Consider the following 26,334-nt stretch of genomic DNA (forward strand, 5'->3'; position numbering starts at 1 on the left):
CATAACATAAACTAAATAATATTGAACAATCGGAGAGGGTACAAGCAAAAAAAAAAAAAAAAAAAGCCAGAGAAGAATAAGACCAACTCGGGTAACCAGAGCTGTCTGGGGGAGGTTTTGAGAAGGCTGTTCCACAACACAGCTCTCAAGTGACAAACAGGGGGGAGGGGGGGGAGTGTTCAATACTAAGTTTGGCTGCTAAACAACTCCTGATGCTGAGGATATCTGACCTTTTGCATTTGTCTGCACCCTGGAATGGAGAGAGGGAAGGGAAATGCACAGTCAGCAAATGTTGATGAGACTTCCAGGAGGTTATAAGTTAATCCAAGCGTAACTTTTGTTGAAGAATGTGTGCAAGTATCCTTAACACTAAGTTGTAGGAAGGCATAATATGCACTCAAAAGCAGCAAGAAAAATGCTTTCTAGATTTCTGATCATTTGTAAGTCAATTAAACCAGAAGTGAAAATGAAAATTACCATGAGTTTACAATTTGGTTCGCTCTTTTTCCAGAGTTGCTTTTCACACAAGTACATCACAGCAGCAGGGTTTCTGCAGGAGCTGCGTTCTCCCAGGTGGAAATGTGAGGGAGGACGTGCGGAGAAATGACTGTCTAGAGCAACCAGAACACAGCGTGTGAATTAAGTGGAAATTACTCTGCTTTCTTTCCAACACAATAACAGATGCCACCAACTTTAAAATAATAATCTTACAAATCTGATGTAATCAATCGATGACTGCCTTTTTAAAGTTATACTGAAGATTAGTTTGTTTTCAAATAACTTAAATTACTTTTAGCCAAATAATAAACGATCAGTAAATCTTCTGAGTTTACCTGAGTCTACCTTCCACTGACAGATGGAAAGAAGATAAATTTTTGACCAAACACTTGACAGTTTTTTTTTTTTTTTTTTCCCTACTTCACACTTTTACTCTGACACCTTTTTTCCTCTGTTCGGCACCGAAATCTATTAGATTTATGATGGGCCTGAATAGCATCTTGGCATGCTGGAAGACACGAAACACCTCTCAATGCCCATCAGAAGGTATGAGCGTAAATATCTTTGAAAGGGACTAACACAATGAGCTCTCTCACAGGAGTCATAGAGAAATATACACACACTCACATTGCAGTTATGATCTCACAATAGCAAATGTTTGCAAGTAAAACAAAAGACAAGCTGAAACAACTAATCTGAAGCTACACAACATCAGAATGTGTTCACTGTCTCTGCAGATCCAGAGTAGCAGTGCAAGCTTTCTGCATGTGTGCAATCATTACAGTAAAAGTTGCTGACTGAGTACATCCTCTGCAGTTGGGAATAAACACCTGAACCTTTATAAAATGTGCCTCAGCATGGAGGTCACTGGGGGTCAAGTCTACTAAAACTATGAGCTCAGATGTGAAAACATATTTCATGCTCACCACCCTGTCAGTCATTGCTGACATCTCCACACTGACTACAAATCTTTTTCCACCAAGAAGCAATCTGTCTCCATTTCTAACAGCACACCATACCAACTCAGATTTAGTGAAATGTCACAATGTCAGAGTAAACAATCAGCTTCTTTAGTGTATAGCAGGAAAAAAATACCTTGCTTCAAAATCATAAAGTATATGAGTGTAGAAAATTGTATATTTAACTGGTAAATTTTCCTCACTGCTTAGGCTTTCAGCTGCCACCCCTTCTTTAACCTTGTTTCCGAGCTCACACAGCCACTTGATTATATAACGAAACATCTAATTTCAGTCATAGTTCTGTAAACCCAACAACCACACATACACACATGCACACACCACACCTCAGCATGAAGAACCAGTTGAGCCAAGGCCTCAGCTTCAATGTCTAGAGCTGTATATTTTTGGCTGTCTTAGTGTAAAGGAGATTCACTAAGCACTAAATTTTCAACATTACTTTTAGGATTGCTGAGGGTAGCCTGAATCTTTGTAATAAATAAAAAAAAAAAAAACATTGTATTCGGAGACAAGCACTGTAAATTACAAACTCCAGTGGCACAGTGGAATTCCTGGCATGGAATCTGCCGGTACTCCGAGGCTGGGTGGGCGAGGAAATCTGGCACACGGACTAGATTTTTTTCAGTGTTTTTTCCCTACTTCTACTGTGTTTGACAGTTGAGAGAGAGAGAGAGAGAGAGAGAGAGAGAGAGAGAGACAGCAGTACTGGGTAGTTGGCAAGAGGACTGGACAAGTAGAAATCCAGGACATTACTAAAGCACATGCCATTTATTGATACCAGCATGAGCCTTTCTGATGATTGTGTTAACCAAAATCTGCACTGTCAAAGTAACAAGAATTATTTACATGCCAGTGATTTTGTCCCCTAAACTGATTGCTGCCTTAATTTGAATTTCTGGTAAAGACATGTAACTCAGTTCAGATTTTATTAAAGAATAACCATATCCATATGACAGTGAGGCATGCTAAACCGATGCATAACAATCTAAAAAAAAGAGCTACATAATGGATAAAGTTCATTGAACCTGAAAGAAAACTCTAGCCACAATTTAAAATCACTCTACCTAAAATGCAACAACATGCATCTTTTACTTAAACATTCCCATGTTTATTGCCAATAAAAGGTTTTTTAGAAATGGCCATCCACCCCCAGGCACCACCTAATTTGTTAGAGCGATACAACTTTCCATGAAACCGTCTGCAAGAATGGAAGCAACCTTTTTGAACACTACTGTAACTGGAAAACGCAGCAATCTCAAGCCAAACCTGATCTTGTGGTCAACTTTGCAAAAGTCCCTACACAATGTGGAACAGTTCAATGGTAGGCTGCAATCAAGGAAGCTTAAGAACACAAAAGACTCCATCTCCAGTTGCAGACAAACCCAAGTTTTTTGATAAAGCTTGGATGTAGAAGGCTTGTTGCCACATCAAAAACTAGGCTCCTAAAGAGTATAGAGGACAGACTTTCTGACAAGCCGTTAGGGGGGAATTCACACCAAGATAGTCCACTAGACTCAGTTCAGTTTCAAACTTGGTTCAGTTCAGGGGGGTGCAATATTTTCCGGACCAAGATTGCATTCACACTGTCCTCTCAAATGAATCGGACCTTTTAAATAACTGCGCCAAGATTTACTGAAAGACAAAACAAGGCACACATCGAAGAAGAAAACACGTTCATCTGTTGGTTAATGCAGAACAACTTCTGTTTCTAGTACATAAAAAATGGAGCTGCATCAAATCTTAGCGGTCTGGGTTGATCAGATTTCTATCAGAACTTTGACGAATTCTCCCATATCTGACTGCTAGCTATTTCTCCCACTGTTTTATTTACCCATAATGCTGTGCGCTGAACCCACAATGCACTTTGTGTTGTAGTCCACTTACTACGGACAGAGACCTGCATTTGTAGGCGGACTGAGTCTGCTTCTTTAATTCGAATCAGGATTCTTTTGCACATTTACGATACCCCAAATTAAGTGGACTTTCCATGCAAACAGACTAGAATTCAAATCACAAAGGCTGGTTTGAATGCACCCTAAGGCACCATCAGAGGCTGCTGAACAAATCCAACAACTTGCTTATAACGGGGAAAAAAATGGTGGTCAACTGGGCTGCAAGATGGATAGCATGAGAGGACAAAAAGACATGGGATGCCAGGTGTTGCAGCTGAGCCTTCTGGATGTGTCATGGGCCTATAAACAGAACACCAACGAAATAGGGTTCCCACCTGGTAACACCAATGCAGTGAAAACTCCTCCATCACTCAACACACAAAACACCAGGCATGCAGTGATTGTTTCTGGGGATTTTTAAAAGTCACATAAGCTCAATTTTGAAAGGTTTGTGTGCATGATTTCAGTATTTTTGGCTAAATACCATGCTAGCAAAATAAAATGAATAGAAAAAGGCAGATTATTTTCAACTAAAATTTCATGACCATGACAGACCTGGAAAAACTTTTAAAACCTTTGAATCAAATATATACAAAGAAATGTAGCAATACATGTTGTAAAATGCATCTTTCATGTATAAAAAGAAGATGAGCGTTTGTGATTTCTACATTTTTCACCCAGTTAAACAAAGTGAACAGTTCCAAAAACTCAGCTTCCTTGAACAGAGGACAATACACATCATCAGTGTCATTCTTAATTGTCTTAAAAAAATGCATGTTCAACTAAAACAGTCTCTCACCAGAACAACAACTTGTTTGTATGTGTCCCTCTCCTTGAGGGTGGTGTCTACAAAAGATTAACCTATGGAGTGAAAAGCTCCACAAAGAAAGAGATCATTGGGTGCGGCTCTCTAAACCCATCCCTGCATTCTTGTCTTTCCTTCTCTCTGCTGCCATTGGTCACCTTTTCCTGTTACTTGCTCATAATATCTGCAAACGTGGTACCTTCAACCATCTCCAGTTCCCTCAGTGCCTTTGTTGCCTGCTTTACCTCTGTCCGTTTTTCTTTGCCTCCATGGGAACCAAGGTTAACCATGAACCACTTGATTTCTGGCTCTGACAGGGTTTCCATTAAGTTACCACACTAAAGTATGTAACCAGCTGTTCCCTTGTTCTCTAATGAATTACATTCTTTAAAAAACATTAAAGGTCTCTCAACATTTGGACTTGGACATGTGCTTGAAAGCACTCCATGCTGGCAGCACTTTTAAACATAATATCAGCAGCTGCCAAACTATCACAAACATACCAGATCTCCATTTGATGATTTCGTTGAACTCTTCAGTGACTCCTCCTTCTGCAATGTCACCATGAGATGCCATTGTAGCCCGTTAATCCAATGACAGAATAGCTGAAATTATGTGATGCACCTCCAGGCCTCTTGACACACGGTGCAGCCCTCTTGCTGTACCTGCAAGCGAGAATAGTCAGTTCCACAGTTGCTCACCTCCTAAATAATCAGAAAACTCCTCCTTTTCCATTAACTCTTCTCAGTTTTTACATGACGTCCAGCAGTAAGAGAAAACTCTTAAATCAGAAAGCATGGAACCAGGCCACTCAGACCTGGCACCAGGAAGTGTGCTAAAACACTCACAGCTGTTTGAGACTTCACTTCTTTACACTAAGCTTGTTTCTCATCATGGGCAGAGGCAGACAATCTGACAATCGATTTTAGTACAAAATTACCCCTGTAATAGAAAATGCTGCAGAGGTAACTGATAATTATATTGTGGGCATCTGCAAACTATGAGGACAAAGTTTGAAAAGAGTTTCAACATCTGAAAAACTAGATTTAAAAAAAAAAATGTTTTTTCTTTCTCCCCAATCACCACTGAATTTTATGGAGATTTGCTTTTATCACTACCTAAGGAATGGCTAATTCTGTTGATTAATATTTGCTGCAAAGGGGGTGCAATTGTTAATGGTTTCCATCAAAATTTAAACAAACATTTTGCTAATACAAGTTCAGCTTCAAGTCGAAAAGTAAAATGAAACCATATATCACAGTCTGCTCATGTTCATTATGAATCTGAGAAGAGGTCAGCTGGTTTTGCGGTATGATTTCATTCGGGACATCCTTTCATTAAAAACTCATCCATGTTCATTCCGAAAATAGACTGCTTTAAAGGTTCACATGCAGTTTTATCAAGCAGTGCATAGTGAGTTAAAGTTCTTTAAGGATGATGTAAGACCCTAAAATAACAACTGTAAACTCAAGCAAAAGGAAGGCCCATCTGTCTTGCTGGTATCTTTACAATTTCAGTTCCTTACTCTGTGAAGGTTGTGACAACCGAAGCTAAACAACTGGAGGGATACAATCTGCCGGTTTAATCTGAGCTTCCTGAAGCTGTGTATTTCACCAGTCTCAAATGTAGTTGCAGTAGTTTCCAGTCTGTCGATACATTTAAGCATTATTGTGCTTTTTTTTCTAGTCAAATTACTCCCTTACAGGCAATATATTTTTTTAAATCATTGCTGCAGAACTTACAAAGTGACTTTTAAACGTGGCTTTGTTAATAGTTAATGTTTTATCTGTCACGCATGGCCTCAACACTCAATTTAAATGCAGGTTGCATTGTGTACACCACCAACACCTCGACTAACTACGCAAAACCTCAGGTTAAGTAGTAACAGCAACTTCTTGTTAAGTTATTTTGGTAATTTAGTCCTAATCAATAAACAGACAAACTTCTCTGGGATGTATTCCGCTGATGCAATGATTAAACAAGTCCGAGATGTTTTATGGATCAAAAACCACACACTCACCTCCGCTGTCACTAAGAGGTCAGGAGACGTGTTCTCACACAACAAATCCAAAATGTGCGGGTTATGGATAGACAGCTTAGGCTATATGTTTTTAAATGTTACTAAATGTACAACAAATCTATTAGTTTAAGGCATTTTGCTTGAAGCGCGAGACACCTTCCTTTCACTAATGTTAAAATGTAGCTAATGTTACAAGAACCGTCCACAAGCGCATCCACTCTCCACAATGCCCTCCACCCCCCCTAAAGAAAAAAAAACTTAGAGACGCCTTTTTACTGGGCAAGCCACAGAAAAGGACAACTTCCGTCGTCTTACCAGTTTACAGCTGGCTGTCTCTCGAAAATTGGAAGATGGTCATTACATTTCACGGGTGAACACAGCGGTACTGCTCACGCAGGTCCCACAAGTTTGCAGCTTTCTTGATTCTTTCTCCCTGTTGCTCACACCGATGTAAAGTTAAGACAGTTAGCCACGCGCAGCGGAAGCTGAAGGGCGTCTCAAAGTAAAGCTGTCTGTTCGTGGAGTTTCATTTACTGTTAATCAGTTAAAAGGACTTAGAAGATGCGTGTTTACAATTGTGTTCGAGAAAAGAATTATACGATCAAGTATTTAATATTAATATCTGATTTGTTCGTTCCTGTAAAGTATCTTTAAAAACAGGTCTCCGCATGGCTAGCGAAATTAGAAACCTTTATTTAGAAAGACATAACCGGAAATACAGTGTTCACTGGTGGTCCTTTGACAGGGATCCAAAGATCTTCCCTTTGGCTGTAAAACTTTTCCTGACGCAGAGATGGAAACATGGCGCGGTGGCCGTCACGTGACATAACACCAGCTAAAGCAATGACTAACAAAACAGTAATATATGACAATATTACTCATACATTTACCACCATCCTCTGTTGCAAGCCAAGAGGGACACTTTCTTTGTCTATATATAAAGTCATAGTAGTTTAATATATGGAAAGATCACAGTTTATGTTAATTACTATTCAACAAAATAAATAGCAATTATTGGTTCACACAAGTATCTGGAACAAAAATTGGAAGTGTGTAAAAGACAAAGAGGAAAAGTAGGTCAAAACGGGGGTTCTTTGGAAGATTAACTGCATTCCACCAGTGACTGCTTATCATACAGTTAAGGACTCCAGCCCATAACAACTCCTGGAAATGACTGGATAACCTCTAGATATGTATACTGCCCTCTGCATTTTAGATTCTAGTTTATTCTGAAGTCTAATTAGTCTACTTTTCTTGTGGAAGCATCAATGTTAGTAATCATGTAACAGGAAGTGCACAAAAATGAAAACCAAAACATGAATTTAATTAATGATAATCTATGAAAATACATCCAAAAAGCAAAAGATAAAATAAAAATCAGAACAATTAGGAACAACTTATTACAACAATATATTTCTTATTAGATATCAGCATCAATTATCATTACCATACACCCTTCCACTGCCCTCCTGCAGGTGTCTTGCTATAATACTGAGTGATGTCAGTCTCAAGAAAAACAACTTTTCAAACATCCAAGAGGACTGATTAACTGGGGCCCACTGGCAAGAGTCTCTGTGGCTTTTGGGATGCAGAGATGTAGGTCTCAAGTTGTAATTCCCCATCCCTGCATCTTTGTGGTTATTAGGGCTCTTTTCTGAGTGATTCCTCACACTGCTCAAAGAAAAAACTTTCTCAAATTAGTGCTCTCTCAGGCCTCCAATGCCCATTAAGTGACAGGATATCTGTTTATAAGTAGAAAGATCAAGAGTATGGATGTGAATACTCACAGACTCGCTGGCATATTTGCAAATATTAAAATGAAAATGAATCTATTTAAGGTTCAATGGAGTAACTTTTACCAACAAGTATCTGCTGTAATTTTACAGAAACACCTCAGTTTAGTGAGTGTTTATGAACAATATAAGAAAAAATAATTGAATTTAAAAAAAAAAGAAAAAAAAAATAACCGCTGGTTCAGCTATGTTATATGAAGCTTCTCATGTGGTACATAAAGATGACTGATGAGTGTAAAAGGCATCGCCCTGCTAGTGAAATTACAGGGGTAACTTGTAGGCCTTCTTGTAGGGAAGTGCTGGACTTCTGCTCAGGAACCATAGCAAGGACTTAAAGCGCCCCCGTCTGTCAATATGGCGTATCTACTCCAAATAAGTGTATTTAAGACATATGGTATTGTTAAGAGAGTAATTAAAAGTTAATACTATATATATATATATATATATATATATATATATATATATATATATATATATATATATATATATATATATTGAATTACTTGATTATATATAAAATCAAGTAATTCAATACATAACAATTGCGAAACTTTAACTTGCAATGCGACATCTTGTCTGAAGAACAGACTAAACCGCAAACAACCTGCATTTCACGTAAATGCTTTCACTTTTCCTGTCTTAACTAATAACATTTGGCAACTGTTTCTTCATAGGCGGAAAGATACAATGTTACCATGATCCTCGCAGAAATCCTATCAAAATGTTAACTACCAGGAGTGGGGTTCGAACCCACGCGGACATATGTCCATTGGATCTTAAGTCCAACGCCTTAACCACTCGGCCATCCTGGTGTACATCGGTAACCCCACTACGATACTTGTCAAAAATAGGAAATTAGCTAGTGTTTTTGGTACCATTTTTTTATTCGATTGCGATTGTACTAAAACAAAATGGTTGCAACATGTTAAACATGAATAGCTAACAGTCGTGTAAAATATCATGCTAACTGCATAATTAGCACCGCAGGCTAGCACGTAGCATATTACAGTCGTGCTCGTCTATATCACTGGTGCGATTTTTTATTTCCTCTTTATTACGTAGAGCACAAAACGCATTATCAAAAACGATAACGTCAGTTTTTTTTCTCAGTGATAAATTATTGCATTAAACTACCGTTGCCATTATGCTAATATCGCTACCTGACGTTAGCACATGCTAACAGACAGCATAAGTTACAGCAATAATAAATAAAGCCAATAATAAACTCTTCACTCCAAACGTACAGCGAAGAGTTTATTATTGTCATAGAGTGCAACCCCGAATAAACGCAATGCAAGCAAAACGCCAGTTATATCGGAGTCAAGCCGCCGTAAGTTTCTAGATGAAGTCCGTAATAACTTCGGAGACGATTCCATGACAAACGCTCACAACACAAATGTTCACAACACTAAAAGAAAAGGAGACAAATGCTCTCAAGTTATAATGTGTATTTACAGCAAAGTAACAGTATAAAGATATAAAAACTGTAAATATAAATATATATAAGTTTTTTTTATTTTATTTTTTTTATTTAACTTTTATTTAACCAGGTAAAAATGTTTGAGAACCAGTTCTCATTTGCAAACATGACCAGGTATGTAAGTAATATATTAGTAAACATATCTATTTAATTATTAAAATATGTACAATTATATATATTTAAAAAAATGCAGTTGAAAAATATGTATATCAAATTGATTTTTTTGTTTATTTATTTCACACTTAATGTCACATTTTCCAAGAGCTGGTAAGATCAAGTTAAAAGGGCTTTGACCCCTTTGTATATGCTGTTTTTATATTCCTTTTTTTTTTTTTTTAGTCAGTCACGCTCATGATTATCTGTAAGATCACCATTTCATTTGTCAGGAAGATGTGATCCCTCTCACATGCTTAGACCTATGTGATATGTCTTATGTTTTTTTCTGTGTCTCTGAAAAATAAAGGTTGTAAAACAATCTGAGTATTTGTTTCTCTTTTGTTTAGTGTTGTGGACATTTGTCTGCTCACCTCTGAGATTGGAAGCCAAATATGACTAATTTATTCCTGCCTTCTGCACTTGACTGGCACAGACAGCTGGCGCAACCAAGTAAATAGTGTTTTAAAAAGTTATAATAAACATGGATACCTTGGTGTAATAATTTCGATTACTATTTTTATGTTTTATTTAAATCAAACAAGTTTCTACATATCATATGTCAACATGACTAGATCCATGTGGTCAAGATTTTGTAAGACCAATGATAAACAAAGGACAAGCTAATTTAATGATCATTTAAATAAGGATTTGTTAAATCAATTGAATATGTGAAGTTGGTCTTTTGGATTAAATACTTGCTCATTAAGGAGCCATAATCAAAAAGTTGGCTACACACACAGCCTCCTGTTTGTACTAAAACGAATGTAAGGACTGTTGTGGTCAAAGATAATAATATTTTAGAGGACTAAAAAGAAGCTGGCTGATTTGTTGAAAGAGGTCTTTCCCAGTTCTTTTGGAACTTACTGAATTTTTAAAGTAAACTGTATTGAAATTTGTAAAAGTTACCTGGGCTGTAATTGCACATGGGCAAAAATAAACCATAATTTAGCACCACATTGCTATAATTTGGAAACTTTTCTTCCATCCTTCTTCTCATGACTCCATTTCTTACAAATCCAGAAAGAACATGTCAACTCTCCCACATAACTTAAGTCAGTCCTCAAGAAACTTAAGGTGGCCAGACATTTTACTACAACAGCATTTATTTGATAAGTCAGTGAACATCTTCAGACTAAAGAATTCCAAAACAAATCATTCTTTTTTAATGTTCAATTCTTTCTTTTACATGCAAGTACAAATATTGAAGCATACTAATTAATTCTGTGATCATAACAACATAGTCATTATACTGTAAATTTAATCAACAATAACTTAAAACTTCAAACTGCATTGAATTTAAATGTTAATCAGTTAATTAGACAGCATGCTCCTTTGCAGGGTAAAGCTCTCTACTGCATCGAAATACCTCTGCAAACACTGTAATTGCTTAATTTAAGCATATTGCACAACATATTTTTTTCAATGTGCATACAGGTGCTGAACAAATTAACGGCTTCTACAGAATGGTAGGCAGGGGCAACACTGCAGAAAAGGGTTTTTCCTCTTGTATTGTATGGCTTTCTTAATGTTATAGTTGAAATTTTCAATATATTCCTGGGTGTTGCAAACATTAACCTCAATACTGTTAAGTATAGACCCCTGCTCCTCTACCAGTGTGGCCATTTGCAGGAACAGCTGATGGACTTCCTTCAGCCTGGCCTCCAAGTCCACCAGCTCCTTGTGTCGTCCTTTAATATCACACAGTGCTACACGGCATGAGCCCACAGATTCTGGTTGAAGGCTCTGGGACAGTTCTGACCAGCCTTCGCCACCTTTATCCACTATCACATCCAGCTGCTCATCACTGATGTCTGTCCCAATTATGGAGGCCTGCCTCTGGATCCTCTTCCTACATGCACTCCTCTGCTTCTCTTCTGCCCTGTTGTAGTCACTCATGGTAGCATGGAAGGCACGGGTCAGAGTGTCATACTGAAGACGGGCAATGCGACTAACAGCAGAGCTGGGACCTTCTTTCTCCTCCAGCTGGCTGCTCTCCTTACCCAGGGCCTGCAAACGGGCATACAGAGACTCCCCATGTTTCTGGATCCCTCTGGCAATGGAATCGGAGTCCCTTTTCAGAAGGGTGAGCCGTCGTACAGAGGTGCCAAAGCGTTCATTATGGGAACTCAGACGCTCTATCTCCAATTGGATCAAAGAAATCTCCTTGCGTATGGAATGGGCCTCTTTCAATATATCTTCAATTGCTGAGGAGTTCTCAAAAATGACTGCCTGTGGAGACAGATTCACCTCGTCCACATCATATTTAGGCCCATATTCTGGCTCATCATCTTCCTGCTCTTCGCTGATATTCTGTAGTCTTTCAAGCATGTCCCGCATTCTGCCTGAGGGATCAATGAAGAAAAAAAAAGAAGAAGAAGAAGAAGAACTTAGTTATTGGGCCTATGTAAAGTCCAGTCTGATCTATTGATAACTCTTCATTCAACAGCCAACGTTTGTATCACATGCATGACACATACTGGGTTGTAATCAATAAGAATTTGATTAAATATGTTGCAAAAAAAAGGGATAATAAAATATGGACAATTTGCAACTAAACATTAAATAAACTAATATAAGTACTGAAATACACTGCTGGGTTACTATAGATATTGGTACATACACTAGTGTGCCTATGGAAAAAAATATAAGACTTCTAAACAAACTAATGTCAGAATCGCAGCAAGTGTAATGGATGCAAAAGCTGCATTTTTTATCTTCCAACAATGAGCAATCACAGCCCAGTGGCTCACTGGCATGTCTTCATTTAAACCAGGAACAAGGAAGACAGCCTTAAAATCAAACTTTTCTCTTCAAAGCAAAGAATTAAGGTGTGTTCGGATAAACTTGCATAAATCTTTTTTTTTTTTAAATAAAATCTTTTGCTATATACAAAACATCTGAACTTATGTTTGGACAATGTCTCACCAGTCTTAACACTGACTAACAATATTCTCATTCCACTATTTAAGAAGATGTCATGATATTTGAAATAACCCTAAAAAAATCGTTCTTATACACAGAATCATTCATAGCTTTCCAATCTCTTTGTGGTTCATAGTATCCGTTACATTTCTAAGCAATCCTTCAGTGACCTGTCTCCAGGTAGCAACACTTTTCCTTAGAAGAATCAGATTTATTAAACATTTAAAATATCTTACCTCTTCTGGTGGAAACAATATCCAAACGGCAAAAAAGTCCTTTAACTTATATTATTTGATTTATTTGTTCAAAGGGACGTGATAGAGCATCATTTTGTTCTGTTGGATAGTTATCTGCCTTTTGTGCATGTTTGTGTCTGCCACCCCTTCCCAGGTGACATAGAAAAGTATTCTCACTGAAACATGATCACTTCCTCAAAAGAGATATGCTTTCCTCCCCCTTTCTATCTCTTCAAGAATCAATTAACTCATGACAGTCTAGTCAACTAGTGTATCCAGAACAAGTGCAATAGAGTGAAGAACTGCGATTAACCACTATAAAAATGACAAACTAGTCACTCCATATTTGTTGATTGGTGACTCTTGTTTGCGGATGTGTGTTAGTTAATGATGTAGTTGAGGTGAGGGGGCAAAGAAGGAATCCGGAAGTCCTCAATGAAACAGATAACCTGGAACATTCGAAGGGATTATTATTTTATCAGCTGTTAATGAAGCGGTAAACAAACTTTTTGCTAATGTCAGTGGAATGGGGATGTGTTTCAGTTCAAATCCAAAATTTCACAACCTTATTAATGTATTTTTATATGCTTACATGGATTTTATTTTATGATAAGTGGTCTCTTCTTTATGTGCCTGGATTCATATTGGGTCCCCTTCTGATCACCTGTTATCCTGCGCTTTTCTCTTCTTCCACTTCCTCTTGACCCAACCTTGCATACAGATGTCAATTTCTACTTCAATTCATACAACATGTAATTATTATCTGTCCTGGTAAATTCTGGATCTGGATGTTGGAAAGTCTTTCTGTAGCTTAATAACTCAAAGTTTAAAGTAATGAAAATTATCCCTACCTGCTCAGTTTCAATATTTGGAAACCTAGTTTAAGCCTAAATTCCTTTTCCCAGAATATAAACACACAATCCAAATGTCATATTTGACACATCTGTTTTGCACAAAAATTAACTTTATAGGAAATTTGTCCTTCCTGCTGATCTAGAGAAGGTCATCCATGCTTTTACATTTTCCAAACTGGAATACTGCAATGCACTTTATTCACTGCCTACTCAAACATTTTAAGGCGTCATGGCTTCTTTCATAACATTATATGCCCTGCCTACTTATGTAACATTTAACAAACAAGCTTGACATATGAGATTATCCAACAGGGCTCCTTTAAATGTTCCTAAATCACAAATGGACACAGATGATCAGACCTTTGCTATTTGGGCTCCTTGGCTCATTCCAGATGTTTGCTTAAAATAAAAATAACTACAGACTCATGACACATTTTAATATTTTTTATGATAAATACAAGACACCAAAGAAGAAATACAACAAAGTTTTCTCATGCAAGAAATCATCAAAGGTAGCACATAAACAGTGATCACTGCATAAAATCTAGATGTTCTCTTTTAAAAATGTTTCATGTCTGGTGAGGAAATATCAGGAAACATTGCAACCATGATTTATATTTAAGAAAAATATTTAAAACTAATTCAAGGAAATCTAAACTATACAAATCTTCAAATAGACTTTCATTTTTCTGTCAACTCTAGCATCTATTTTACAGGTGCAATGACACATGGCAAAAATGTTTGAAATAAGTTGTTAAAAATTAAGTTTACTGTGGTAGTTTCCAGCATCAGGGAGCGTTTCATGAGTCAGCATTCCCAGCGCCCCCCACACACACACACACACACATATATATATTTTTTTATGTCTCAGAGGCCATAAAAACAGGAAAAATCTTTTCAAATTGTCTCAGTCAAGCCTCAGTCATGGGAGAGTGGATTTAGATTTGAGATACCCGTCTCAAATCTCTTGTACAAACACAAATGTGACTTCAGTACAATTTTTGGTGCTTCACACAAATATTTTTCTCTCAGTGTAGATACAACTATTGCAACCTTTATACCTTCATTTTCCACAGGTTATATTCATATTTTAAGAGCAATGTCCCATTACTAATCTGTTTATTTATTTGAACAGCACGCTGCTTATGTTGCAATCCCTCTACCCTTTCAAGGCCTTAGTTGTAGCATGGAAAGCAGCTGCAGAACATCTTTTTAAACGGGTTGTCTCTGTCATGACGCTTGGCTGTGCGAAGTTTGACGAGAGCATCTTGTATGCCTTCATCAGTTTTTTGAACGTTGGTTTGGATGGTGGTCAGCATGGGGCCCTGCTCTTCTACCAGCAGGGCGATGTCCAGGAATATCTCATGGATGCCCTTTATACGAGACTCCAGATCCACCAACTCCTGGTGGCGCTTCTCAATCTGGGACAGAGCTGATCGGGCCGTTCTGCCTTCACTCACAACATTGTCAGTAAAAATGTTCCACTGACCTTTCTCAATCATCTCCTCTATATCCTCTCCTGTCACATCGCGCCCTACTATCTCCATTTGCCTTTGGATCTGGGCTTTGCAGTTCTCTCTATGGCTCATCTCAACCTCGTTATAGTCAAACATCACATCGCGAAAGCCATTACTAAGGCAGGCGTACTGGGTTCTGGCGATGCGTGTGGTGGCAGAATTTGACCCATGCATTTCTTCTAGCTTGTGGGTTGTTCCATTCATGTCTTGCAGGCGTGCAAGAACACCCTCAGCCCTCTTCTTTATGTCAGCACCAATAGCATTAGAGTCCCTTTTAATTGTGCTCATGGTGGTGGTGCCCTGGAGCATGCGAGAATTCTGCTCTCGAAGCTTTTTCACCTCAAGCCTGATTAGTTGGATTTCTTTATGGATATCCTGAGATTGAGAAAAGACTTCTGCCAGAGCAGGGCTATTGTCAAAAATGACTGCCTCATGGGGCAGCTCCTCCTCCAGGTCGATGTTGCTGAAGGAGTCCGAGACAGTGGACTCCTCATACTCCATCTGCTCAATGTTCCCATTGGACATTACCTGCAGGTGACTCAGTCTGTCCCTCATGGTTGCACTGGACTGCGAGAAAAGTCAGAAAAGTCAAGATGATTTTTTTTCTCTGATTATACCTCCCTCTGACACACATTGGTAGACACAATTCATTAAAATGGGCAAACCTGACAAGGAAAACAAGCATGAATTTTAGTTTTACAATGCTTTCTGGAAGCTACATTTAATAGGTATAAAACAACAAATAACTAGAAAAACAACTGGTCTTTTGTTGACTCTGTCATGCTTAAGAAGCCTTTTCCTTCTTCCTTCATGTATAACTCACCCAGTACCTCTCACTAGCTGAACAGGTTCTCCTGAGAATAACCATAGGTGTTTCTTCTGGCCAAACTAGTTCTTTTAGCTTGTGATTCGTCTGACGTCTTTATCCAGACATTCATTTAGACTTTTAACCTAACATCAGACTCTGTACATCAGACCTAGACATATCTTGGAATTTGAGATACAATCTGAACAAAACAGTTTTTAATGAGCTGAGGAAGCTGCTTACATCATTATAAGGCATTTCACGAGGTTCCTAAACCAGTCACCTGTATCATATCCAACATTTTGTCTCTGCTTTAAGCCAGCATTCCTTGTACACATTCTTATAAGGCTAAAATATAGCAGATGCAACTTTTAAATGCACCATTTATCACCCCTCTATAGATTCACCTGCTTAGCAACACCAGAGAATTGATAAGCATTGTAATTAACTATATTTGATTTACTCAGGTTCAAATATCCTCATGGTAAATTACACCAGGCCACATCCAAGACAAATTCATGCAAGCACAGTAATTTCTATGAATGTGTTTTTTAAAAACTGATCAAATTCTACATATAAATCTAACCAGTATGTCTTTCCCCAAAATAAACGGCAGATCTTACTCATAAATTTATAAGTTATTTTTTTTTTATCTACAAGTATCACCACATTGGTATCAATTGTTCCCCCAAACTTAACAACATACACTTGTGGATGTAATCTTTTTTATCTTTAATTCATCATTTCCTGAGCGAGAAACTGAAAGAATGTGTTCTCAAACCCATTGCAAGGTGGCAAGATTAAAGTAAACAGCTTTACCTATTTCGCTCTGATGTCCGTAGAAATCAAACTTTGTCCCTTGGAGTGAGGTGGCTGCAGCGCCTCAGCAGCATCCTCCAGTTCTGAGATCGGCTGAGTTGGACTGTGCGCAGAAAAACACAGTCAGTCACACGCGTAATGCTGCTATGTTTAGAGCTAAAACTGGAATTTTACTTTGGCATAGTCAGGGCGAGGGATTGCGCCACGCAACTGTGATGGTGTGACTTGTGGAATGAAGTCCGGTCGGTTTGGCCTTGCAGTGACGCTGCATCCCAACAGCGTTGACTGAGTAGAGAAGGTGAGCAGCGGGTGCCAATTTGAACTTGATCGCAGTTTCCAGGGAATATATTTGACCAAAATTGTTTGTGAAGGTACACAGAGGCTTGGGGGTGTTCTCAAATGTGTCAAAGTGGCAGTATTTTTTACTAGAAAGTTCGCCTTTGAACCTCGGGTTGCAGTTTTTGTGGAAAGATTTGTTTGGGGGGTTTTCCTCGTAACTGAAGGTACCACCCAAATAAAAGGAGCCACCATGAAACACGCAGACAGTAAGATTTTAACAGCCACGCCCAGATGACTTATAAGATGACTAGGTGTGTCTTTGTGTTAAGAAAGAAGGAGGATAATTAACTAAACACACCAAAGCAGTTTAACCAGTTTTGCGCAAATACAAATAAATGATTAATAAATTAAATTAAATTTATCTTATAATAATACCTTTCAATGTTAAATCATACATAGTTGGGAAAGCCTGATTAGTCAGGTATAACTTGTAAGGATCGTACATTTTTTGGAATGAGCAACAAATGTGCCTCTTGTTGGTATTTATCCTTTCACTCGCAGATGCATGACTGGCACCTAACTGACAGACATATTTAAGTAAAATGCTAGAGCCAGTGGTGATCCCATATCTGCAGAATTTGGGACCTAACTTCATCCACTACCCTCACGTTTACCTGTGTCGCTCATTCCACAGAAGCTCGATGTTTAGAAATTATGATTTGCTGTAAAGGTGAATAATCTGGCTTTTCAGTGATGTATAATACAACGATTGAACACAAATTTCTTTTCCTTTTTGCGTTAAGTTCACACAGTGATCCAGTGACACAAGTGAGCTGTCTCGTGGAGATAAAACTGCCCTTAGATATGCACACATATTAGATATGATTTAACAAAACATGTACAATAAGAGATAAGGTCAAAAAACTTTGTTAGAGCTGATGCAGAGGAACGTCTGATCTTATGACTTGTTTGGACAAGATATCCCCCTCATCCTCCACACACTTGACATGCTTAGGTGTTTGTTCTCGGTGCTTTTGATTCAAATATCAAAAGCAATTCAAGTATGGCGTCAGTCAAATGTGGTGAATAATAAAACGTGATTTATTTATTTCTTTTACGGCAATCGTTTGGGGAGCTCTCCTTTCTTTGGTTTTTCAAAGTGAGTTCCAGGATAAACATGGCAAAGAATTTAGTCTTGCCCTGTTTATCAACTGAATATGAATGGGAACATTTAATGTGACACAGTATGTCCCTTGAACTACTGCTTAAGGTGGGCTGCGAACTCACATGATCTCCTTGTATGCTATGAATGACTTCGATGCCTTTAAGTATCACTCGGAATTTTCCAAGAAAAACGTCTCTCCAAGGAATCTTATCTTAAATGTTACACTAACACTGTGTGGCACCTTTTAAGAATATATATTTATTATGCGCCTACTAAGAAGATGAACTTTATCTGTTATGATACAAAGGTGGACAAAAGTAATCAAGCATGCAATTTATACTTGAGTAAACACATTTTTGGAGTCTTGCTTTGTGATAGGCTACACGATGACAATGATGAAATCCACATGTTCCTCCTACAGAGTTTGTGTTATGATAAAAGCGCATCTCTCTGACAAGGATTTATCAGCTATTAGAACCGTTCAAGTGTATCAGTATCTGGAAGTTTGAAATTCCGACTGCCCCTGAAGCCATCGTACCTCCATCAGTAGCTATCCTGTGGCCACCTAAACTTTCTTTTTGTTCCTCTGGGAGGAACCCCACCAGTTGCCGCTCCATAAGCAAATAGAAGAAAGTCCATCAGATACTTTAAAAAGAAAATAATTACAATCACTGTTTTAAAAAAAAGACTATGAAGCTGGCTACGATTCGCAGTGCTTGTGGGAGTCTTCGGGTGCATGGAGCTCGTCCAGGAAACAGATTCAGCGATCTACCGCGGAGATGTCTCCCAGTTGGATTTACCAAAAAGTCATGTATCCTCCGGATGGTAAGCGCTGCTACTAGCAGCGGCACTAACCCGAAATATACCGTTATCTTCGGAAAGGAGTCCCAAGAGGAAGTTTGGTCTGAATACGACAGTTCTGTATGGTAAGAAAGACAGCGTGGATTAAAACACTAAATCGCTGTAGTAAGACTGTTTCAGTATTATTTTTTTACCCGAAATAATATTCTTACGAGTTGTATTTTGCTTAGTGATCAACTGATGCTTAGTCCCACCGGCGTTTTGGCCCTTGGATTGCAGCCAGCTCTGCACGTGCCTCTGTTGGATCAGAGGGACTCGAGCCAGCTGATGTAACTTCTCCGTGTTGTTGCTTAAACACACGATTCTGAAAACAGGCAGGATCTTACAGATTGTGGATAAATCATTGTAATATCATTCCTCCGCTACTGCCAGTCGTTTACAGTACAGAGTTGCATATTTAGTGGCCATGGGAGACACTCATGCAAAGACAAAACATAAACAATAAAACTAGTTCCAGTTAGATAACACGTGCAGCATCTAGGGAAATTAAAGTGAGGAAACAGAACCATACAGAGGAATGTTTTGTAATGTTTTTAAAATGCATCTACCCTCAAACACCAGCTTATGCTTTAAAAACATATATTCATTTAATGGATATTCATTGTCTATGTCAGGAGACTCAAAAGATTTAAGGCTACCTCCAGAAACCAAGAGTGCTTTCTCATTTAGTCTGGACTTTCTGACTTGTCTGGTATGATCGGACTGAAATTACCAATGTCCACCAGGACCAATGACCACTGCAAGGTCAGACAGCTGAAATCTGGTCAGACAAAAAGAGGTGACCTTAGACAGAATTGTTTCTGGTATGAATACATTTTAAGGATGTGTTGGACTTGGATCATTCACAGAGAATATTACAGTGTCTGTCTGTTCATTCATTCAAATCATGAAATTATGTCCAGTGTTGACTTCATTGTTGGCAGTAGAATATGGATAGCAGCAGTTTTAAACTGTAGTTTACGAGTTTAAATAAGTAAAACTAAATAATAAGGGGGGAAATTAAAATAAAACACTTTACAATTTAGCTATTTGTGTCACAGAATCAACCTACTAAGTTTCACTCTGGTAGAGACAATGTTTTTCTCTCCTCCATGTCCATTTTTTGGGTAAATAAGTTTAATTATTTTCTCCACAGGGAAGTGGTTCAGAGCACCAAAGAGGCATTGGCAACTCTAGAGGGAAGAAATCCAGAAATCCAACCTCTGTTAGCTATTCTACAGGTACTGTAATGAAAAAAAAAAATGTCAGCACCACCTGGGATTCATATTACCCAATTGTTATTTTATTAATCCTGATTGGAGAACTTGGTTTGCCATTTAACCCATCTCTACCCATGTTTTGGCGCCTGGGGAGCAGTTGGGGTGGAGTGGGTAGGCTCCTTGCTCAAGAGCCCACAGTGGTTCAGCCCTGCTGGCACACCAGGGACTTGAACCCAGGTTCTCCACACCTAAGCAACCACTAGACTTCCACTCCATCCTTACTTTCTAAAAAAGACACACACAAAAAAACAAAACATAAGGACAAATGCAAGCTCCAGTTTTGTTGTGAAAAGAAGCATTTTCTTGAAATATAACAGTCAGTATATCTTAACTTATAGAGCAGGGTTTTATTGTTAGTTGTAGCTTGTTTTGCCTCAGCTTACCTTTGACCTTTGGGAGGGGGGTGTATCTGTTTTTGCTGACACCACTTTGCTATCAGCTTTCTGTGTGTTTTGCTAAATCAGCTTATTTTGTCTCAAAGGCAGGTGACGATGACGGTATCTTGGATATCAATAAGAAAGTGGTAGAAAAGGTAAGTGTCTCTCTGGCAGCTCCGTTGTGTGAATTTTGGTTCATATGAATTATTTTCACAAATTTACCAAATAATTAAAACCTAATAGCAAACAGTTCACACCTCCCCGTGTGTTTACAGATTGGCTTAAATGTGACTCAGATTTGTCTGGCAAAGGAGTGCACTGAAGATGAAGTAAGTGAAACTGACCCATGTTTTCTATTTTTTTGTACTTAATCATTCATGTACAAGCTTTTTTTTTCACCTCATAATATTTCCCAACATTATGTAAGAGAACCTGGGGAGGTCTCCAAGCTCAGCTGTAGCCTTTCTCCATTCAGATGGATGAAATATCCTAGAATAGCTCAGGCATTTCAGCCGACGGAGGATGATTTACATTCCAATTCCTAACCTGAGAAGAACCCTGCTGCTCTACTTTCACACATCGCTGCCACGTTTCTCAACTTCTTTCTGTTTACTTGTAGATCGTAGAGCAGCTGCTGAAGCTGAACCATGACCCCAGGGTGCACGGCGTCTACCTCCACCTCCCCCCAACTTCCCTCACCAGCCGAGTCCTCAACACGCTCAAACCTGAAAAGAATGTTGATGGGTAAAATCTTGCAGAGGCAGACGTATTTAGTCATGATAAAACTGGCTCAGATCCCCTGCCACAGAAAGACAAAATAGTGGGAAGATCAAATAAAAAAAGTTCTTTAATTGTAAAAATAAATGAAAACACACTGATTTAAGGTTAAAGAGTGCTACAAATAGTACAGTCAACATGCTTATACAACCACCAGGCAGGTAAATGGGACTTGTGTGTGGCTCTCTGGTTTAAAGTGATTGAGTGCATTCCCTCACGTGGTGTTTGTAATTTAAGCTAAATCAGAAAGGGCTGCCACAGAATTAAGGCAAAATGTAGAGTGTGTGTCTGTAGCACAGAGTGGAAAAAGAAAATTAGCAAGATGCCCTTTTCAATCATCACAAATTAAAGTGAACTGGATCCATTTAGGATGTCTAAAACAAATTCAGCCACTTAAAAAAAACATAAATTAGCTCACACAAACTAGAAAAAAGTTAAAAATTAGAAGTTTATTGCTGTGCTCTTTTATTTAAGGAGATGATTTATGTTTGGTTGTAGTAAATGAAAAGGTTTCTTGTTTAACAATAATTACAGATGACTGTTAATTTAGAAAAAAAAATTAAAAGACATATGAGCTATTATTATTTTGTTGCTATTTTCTTGTTATATCAGTGAACATAAGGATAAAAGTAATTATTTACAATGAAACAAAGAGTCTAACCTCTTGAATGATTTTTATTTAATAGCTTATACTTTATAATCTCTTTATAAAAAAAAAACTTAGGTTGATGCATGATTGAATATATTTGATGTTTAATGTGTATTCACGCTGTTTATGAAGAGCAAAATCATTTCCATGTTGTGATATCCATATTTCTGTCTGGTTTTGCCTCGTTGTAGCATGTCAGATTTGAATATGGGCCGCCTGCTGCGAGGGGACCTGAGCAAAGGTTTTGCGCCACCTGTAGCTTGTGCTGTTTTGGATCTTCTGGGGAAACATGGTGAGTTTTCGTTAATTACACCAAATCCGCACAATTAGAGATTTTAAACCTTTTTCCCTGTAAATGTATCAAGCTCAGGGGTATCAGGTATTTTAATATTATGACCCATCTTTGGGTCTGGATATTTGTAGACTGTCCTGTGGGATCTGACCACAGTTCACTGAAAAATCAGTGATGTATAAATGTCTTTGTCCACCAAACCAGGCATGGGTGATGCCGGGAAGAAAGCTATTCGGAAGTTTGTCTGTAGGTGACAACTGACGGGTTACGTACTGTTCTGCATATTTGTTGCATGTGTGTAGGCTTTTAAAGTGGGATTGCTTTAATAGGAGATAAATGTAAAGTCCTGCAGGGACATCTGTCGAATCCATACAAGAGGTTGAGCTTTTACTGTGATGTTATTTCCAGCAATCAGCATAGTGTCCACTATTTGTTACTAATGTAATCCCTTATGAACTAACATAGTCAGCACTAAAGTTGAGACATCCATTAAATCTTTCAGGGCTTGTGATAAGGTTTGTGATAGACTGTGATTGGATCAGTACCAACATGCACTGTTACTGGATGCGGAGGCTATATTGTTAACAGCACAAAAAAACTGAACAGTAATTTAGATTTAATAATTGCAACTGAAATGATTCTGGACAACAAAAATCCGATAAGATTGAATGTACTGTTTCATACTGACTACAAGATCAGTATAATTGACCTGCTTGTTAATGATTTTATTATCTGCAGCTGTTTACTTGCTGTCTGTTAAAAATTGCAAAACAAACATTTTTGTAAAGAATCTTTTTCCTATGTTCGCTTGAATTGACACAGACACACACACACACACACGATGCATTTAAGACGTCTTAAAAATATAACATGAAAAAACTGAATCCAAGACTGATTCTAGGGCATTTTAATGTCAAGGTTTGGGCAGTAGGATGCATAAGTAGAACTAACAGATTTACAAGCATTTTTAAACAATTGCTGCACTTTTGACTGCATGAAGGTAATTGTGACTGAAAAATAAACCACAGCGTGTTTTTCTTTTTACAAGCCACCTGCTTGCATGTTTTTTTTAATTAATATAGTTTTGCCTTTACTTGATAACTCTAAAACCTGAATATTGAGGTAATATTTTTGCTCACTCCTGATTATTTAAATGTTTCCACAGATGCTCCTTTGGAAGGAAAAACTGTCCTGCTGGTTGGAGGAGAAGGACCCCTCCGATTGGCCCTGCAATGTCTGATTGAAAGAAGTGGGATGACAGCTCAGAGTTGTCATTGGAACACCAAGACCCTGCAGACTCAGGTTTGTTAACTGAGACTTCATTTTTTTAATGCATAAAAAGAGTGATAAATTCCAGTTTTACATGTTCTTTTTTTCTTTCATTCGTACGTCTTTAGACCTATTTTTAGATGTCAGTCGAGTTTCAGTGTGTGCATTGTTCACATCTGACCACAAGGTGGCAGTGTTGGCACAGTCAATTGTAATATAAAGTCAAACTCAGTTTTTCTAATGGACAGCATCCCTATGCAGTCACTTATTAAGTTTTTTTGCCTTTCTTTTTTTATTTTTGTAACATTCATTGAGGTAATGCAAAAAAATATTTTAATACTTTTTCACTTTTATTTATTTCCCATATAAGCTCACATCCTTATAAGGATATAACCATTTTCTATATAGGGTTTATATGGTAAGTTAAGTCATATCCTTCACGTTTGCATCTTCTTCTCTTTTGCCAGATGATGCAGGCAGATGCTGTGGTGCTGTTGAGTGCAGGAAATATAGATGTTCCACCTACCTGGGTGAGACCAGGGGCTGCTGTCATTCGCTGTGAGCCCACCACAGGGCCAAGTAAGGCTAAATAATCACATCTGCATGTACCTTGTCACTGTGTAGAAATGGCTTACAAATCTTAAATATTTTTAGCTGCTATCCTTTTAGGAAACATTTAATGAGATTATAGGTGACTAATACCTTGGGTGTACCTAAGCTTCCAAAGACACAAGTGTTATACAATATTTACCTGGTAGAGAAGTGTACAATTTTCTTGTGACTACATGTGTTTTAATCAGATTATTTTTAAACTTAGACGAGCGTGCCTCAAGATCTGGATTAGGATACCTCACAGCAGCTTACAGAGCACAGGTGTGTCTTTTTTCTGGTCCCTCTTCACCTCGCTGCTTTACTGCTGTATATCCTGCCTCAATTGTTTATTTTCTGGTTGCTTATTTATCTATCTCTCTTTCCCTCTGTTAGAATGTGGTCCAGAGCTGCAGCTGGTGGCTTCAAGATCAGCAGTACAAACCCTGGCACCTGCGCAGCCTCAAACTACAACCCCTGACCCCTGTACCAAGGTAATGATTTGGTACTTTTAACTACATTTACCTGTAGAAGCTGTTTACACAACACTTGACTGTACCATGCCTGCTTTAAATGAATGTCAGTGATTTGTTTTTCTCTGTGTCAGTGATATAGAGATATCCAGAGCTCAGACACCCAAACCAGTTGATCAACTGGCTGAGGAAATTGGTTTGCTTCCAGAGGAGCTCGAAGCCTACGGCAGGAGCAAAGCTAAGGTTCGACTCTCTCTATTGGACCGCCTCCACTCGCAGCCTGACGGCAAATATGTGCTAGTTGCTGGGTGAGTGTGACTCACCTATTATTATTATTATTATTCACTTCAGTTTGTCACATAAAGCAATAACATATGAAATGACCTTTAAGCAATACATTAGAGTTTGGACACAATTGTGAGATGTTTCTAGACGATGGTTTGCTGTTCATATCTGTCAGTTTTAAGCTGCGGTTCAGATGGGATTATCACTTTAATGAATATTGCATTAAAGATCCAAAATGTAAAACTCTGAACTGATCTCCTTCTTGTGTTTCCAGTATAACTCCCACTCCACTGGGTGAGGGTAAGAGCACAGTGACGATCGGCCTGGTCCAGGCGATGTCAGCCCACCTGAAGCTCAACTCTTTTGCTTGCCTCCGGCAGCCTTCCCAGGGACCCACCTTTGGGGTTAAAGGTCAGTAATGAATATTCAGTTTTGTTTTTTTGTGTTTTGTTTTTATTATTATTATTTTTTTCCTAATATGCATCCTCTTATCTAATTATACTTTAATATCCTTTAAAATAATTTTTCTTTTTTAAACAAATTTTGTGTAAAACAGTTTTTTTTACTTTAATACCTTTCATGTTTCCTTGCTGATTAATATTTTAATATTAGAACAGATATCCAGCTGTCTCATAATGATGTTTAATATCCCTTTTTCATTTGGAAATCCCAATCCAGAAGTTAGGAGTGTATCAAGCAGCAGTGTGTTAAGCTTTTTTTTTTTTTGTCTGCTTGAGCCTAGTGTTTCATACTGTGGCGAATTGTCTTTAAGGGTGGAGCAGTTCATGTAGAGTCCAGCACTCAATATTGCTCCTTTGTATGTCCTTGACATGTAACCATCTCTTACTGTGCTGCCTCTCCTTTGTGCCTAGGGGGAGCTGCAGGAGGGGGATATGCCCAGGTCATCCCTATGGAGGAGGTAAGACATGCAGACAGACTTGAAGAACTCCCCTAGCAGGACCAGGGAAGCTTCAAAGACTTATGACACACAGAGACTGACCAGTTTCTTCAAAAGATGTATGTGCACATATTCCCAACCCCTGCAGCTGCGACTCCAGGCACTGTCCATAAAAACAGAGAGAAAAGAGGTTGAATGGAAGAGGGAGGGGGAGAAGTTATAATGCTCCAGACATGTAGTCTACAAAGTGCCAGCAACTTTCTCAGCCCTTTAAAAAAAAAAAAAAAAAAAACAATGTCAGCCGATTTCTAAAGACTTTGTGAACCAAACTAGAGCCTTTGGAAGATTACGTTGTTCAAACCCACCTCATAGAAGACCATTTTAACCT

General features: G+C 38.3%; 4 protein-coding genes and 1 non-coding gene across 9 annotated transcripts in view; 1 reads left to right on the top strand and 4 right to left on the bottom strand.

Annotated features, from left to right (window-relative positions):
• Positions 1-6,624, bottom strand: part of utrn (utrophin) — a 177,903-nt gene extending 171,279 nt beyond the window's left edge. For 3 of the 4 annotated variants that reach the window (XM_041976219.1, XM_041976217.1, XM_041976220.1), the window contains exons 1-2: positions 6,508-6,624; positions 4,676-4,837 (exon numbers count right to left, since the gene is read on the bottom strand). In XM_041976219.1, coding sequence (XP_041832153.1) covers positions 4,676-4,748 — 73 coding nt within the window. In that variant the 5' untranslated portion in view covers positions 4,749-4,837; positions 6,508-6,624. Of the gene's footprint in view, positions 1-4,675; positions 4,838-6,192; positions 6,366-6,507 lie in introns of those variants that run through there. The other variant, XM_041976218.1, reaches the window with a different exon arrangement.
• Positions 6,625-8,714: 2,090 nt separating this feature from the next.
• trnal-uaa lies at positions 8,715-8,797 on the bottom strand. Its single transcript has one exon. It is a non-coding gene; the product is annotated as a tRNA-Leu (tRNA).
• A 1,916-nt stretch (positions 8,798-10,713) lies between these two features.
• On the bottom strand, positions 10,714-12,929 carry LOC121633918 (syntaxin-11-like). The gene is made up of 2 exons (XM_041976253.1): positions 12,780-12,929; positions 10,714-11,963 (listed from the first exon to the last, which is right to left on the bottom strand). Exon 2 carries the CDS (start codon positions 11,956-11,958, stop codon positions 11,068-11,070), a length of 891 nt encoding a protein of 296 aa, XP_041832187.1. The 5' UTR covers positions 11,959-11,963; positions 12,780-12,929; the 3' UTR covers positions 10,714-11,067.
• A 1,133-nt stretch (positions 12,930-14,062) lies between these two features.
• Positions 14,063-16,919, bottom strand: LOC121634074 (syntaxin-11-like). 2 transcript variants are annotated; one of them, XM_041976493.1, is made up of 2 exons: positions 16,775-16,919; positions 14,063-15,712 (listed from the first exon to the last, which is right to left on the bottom strand). In XM_041976493.1, exon 2 carries the CDS (start codon positions 15,703-15,705, stop codon positions 14,809-14,811), a length of 897 nt encoding a protein of 298 aa, XP_041832427.1. In that variant the 5' UTR covers positions 15,706-15,712; positions 16,775-16,919; the 3' UTR covers positions 14,063-14,808. The 2 variants fall into 2 exon arrangements, with proteins under 2 accessions (XP_041832427.1, XP_041832426.1); XM_041976492.1 differs by having other exon boundaries at positions 14,063-15,717.
• Positions 16,920-16,996: 77 nt separating this feature from the next.
• The window catches only part of mthfd1l (methylenetetrahydrofolate dehydrogenase (NADP+ dependent) 1 like), a 33,711-nt gene continuing 24,373 nt past the window's right edge, over positions 16,997-26,334 (top strand). The window contains exons 1-14 of the mRNA XM_041976489.1: positions 16,997-17,072; positions 18,906-19,144; positions 20,215-20,299; positions 20,820-20,870; positions 20,991-21,044; positions 21,335-21,459; positions 22,333-22,433; positions 23,599-23,735; positions 24,170-24,281; positions 24,520-24,575; positions 24,687-24,784; positions 24,898-25,071; positions 25,323-25,459; positions 25,921-25,967. Of these exons, the coding sequence (XP_041832423.1) occupies positions 18,909-19,144; positions 20,215-20,299; positions 20,820-20,870; positions 20,991-21,044; positions 21,335-21,459; positions 22,333-22,433; positions 23,599-23,735; positions 24,170-24,281; positions 24,520-24,575; positions 24,687-24,784; positions 24,898-25,071; positions 25,323-25,459; positions 25,921-25,967 (1,413 nt within the window). The 5' untranslated portion in view covers positions 16,997-17,072; positions 18,906-18,908. The remainder of the gene's footprint in view (positions 17,073-18,905; positions 19,145-20,214; positions 20,300-20,819; positions 20,871-20,990; positions 21,045-21,334; positions 21,460-22,332; positions 22,434-23,598; positions 23,736-24,169; positions 24,282-24,519; positions 24,576-24,686; positions 24,785-24,897; positions 25,072-25,322; positions 25,460-25,920; positions 25,968-26,334) is intronic.

The sequence above is a fragment of the Melanotaenia boesemani genome, chromosome 22 (assembly GCF_017639745.1).
Source record: "Melanotaenia boesemani isolate fMelBoe1 chromosome 22, fMelBoe1.pri, whole genome shotgun sequence".
In the NCBI taxonomy this organism is placed as follows: Eukaryota; Metazoa; Chordata; class Actinopteri; order Atheriniformes; family Melanotaeniidae; genus Melanotaenia; species Melanotaenia boesemani.

Excerpts from the sequence above, each read along its gene's own strand:
- LOC121633918 (XM_041976253.1), bottom strand. The coding sequence starts at position 11,958 with ATGCGGGACATGCTTGAAAGACTACAGAATATCAGCGAAGAGCAGGAA.
- LOC121634074 (XM_041976493.1), bottom strand. The coding sequence starts at position 15,705 with ATGAGGGACAGACTGAGTCACCTGCAGGTAATGTCCAATGGGAACATT.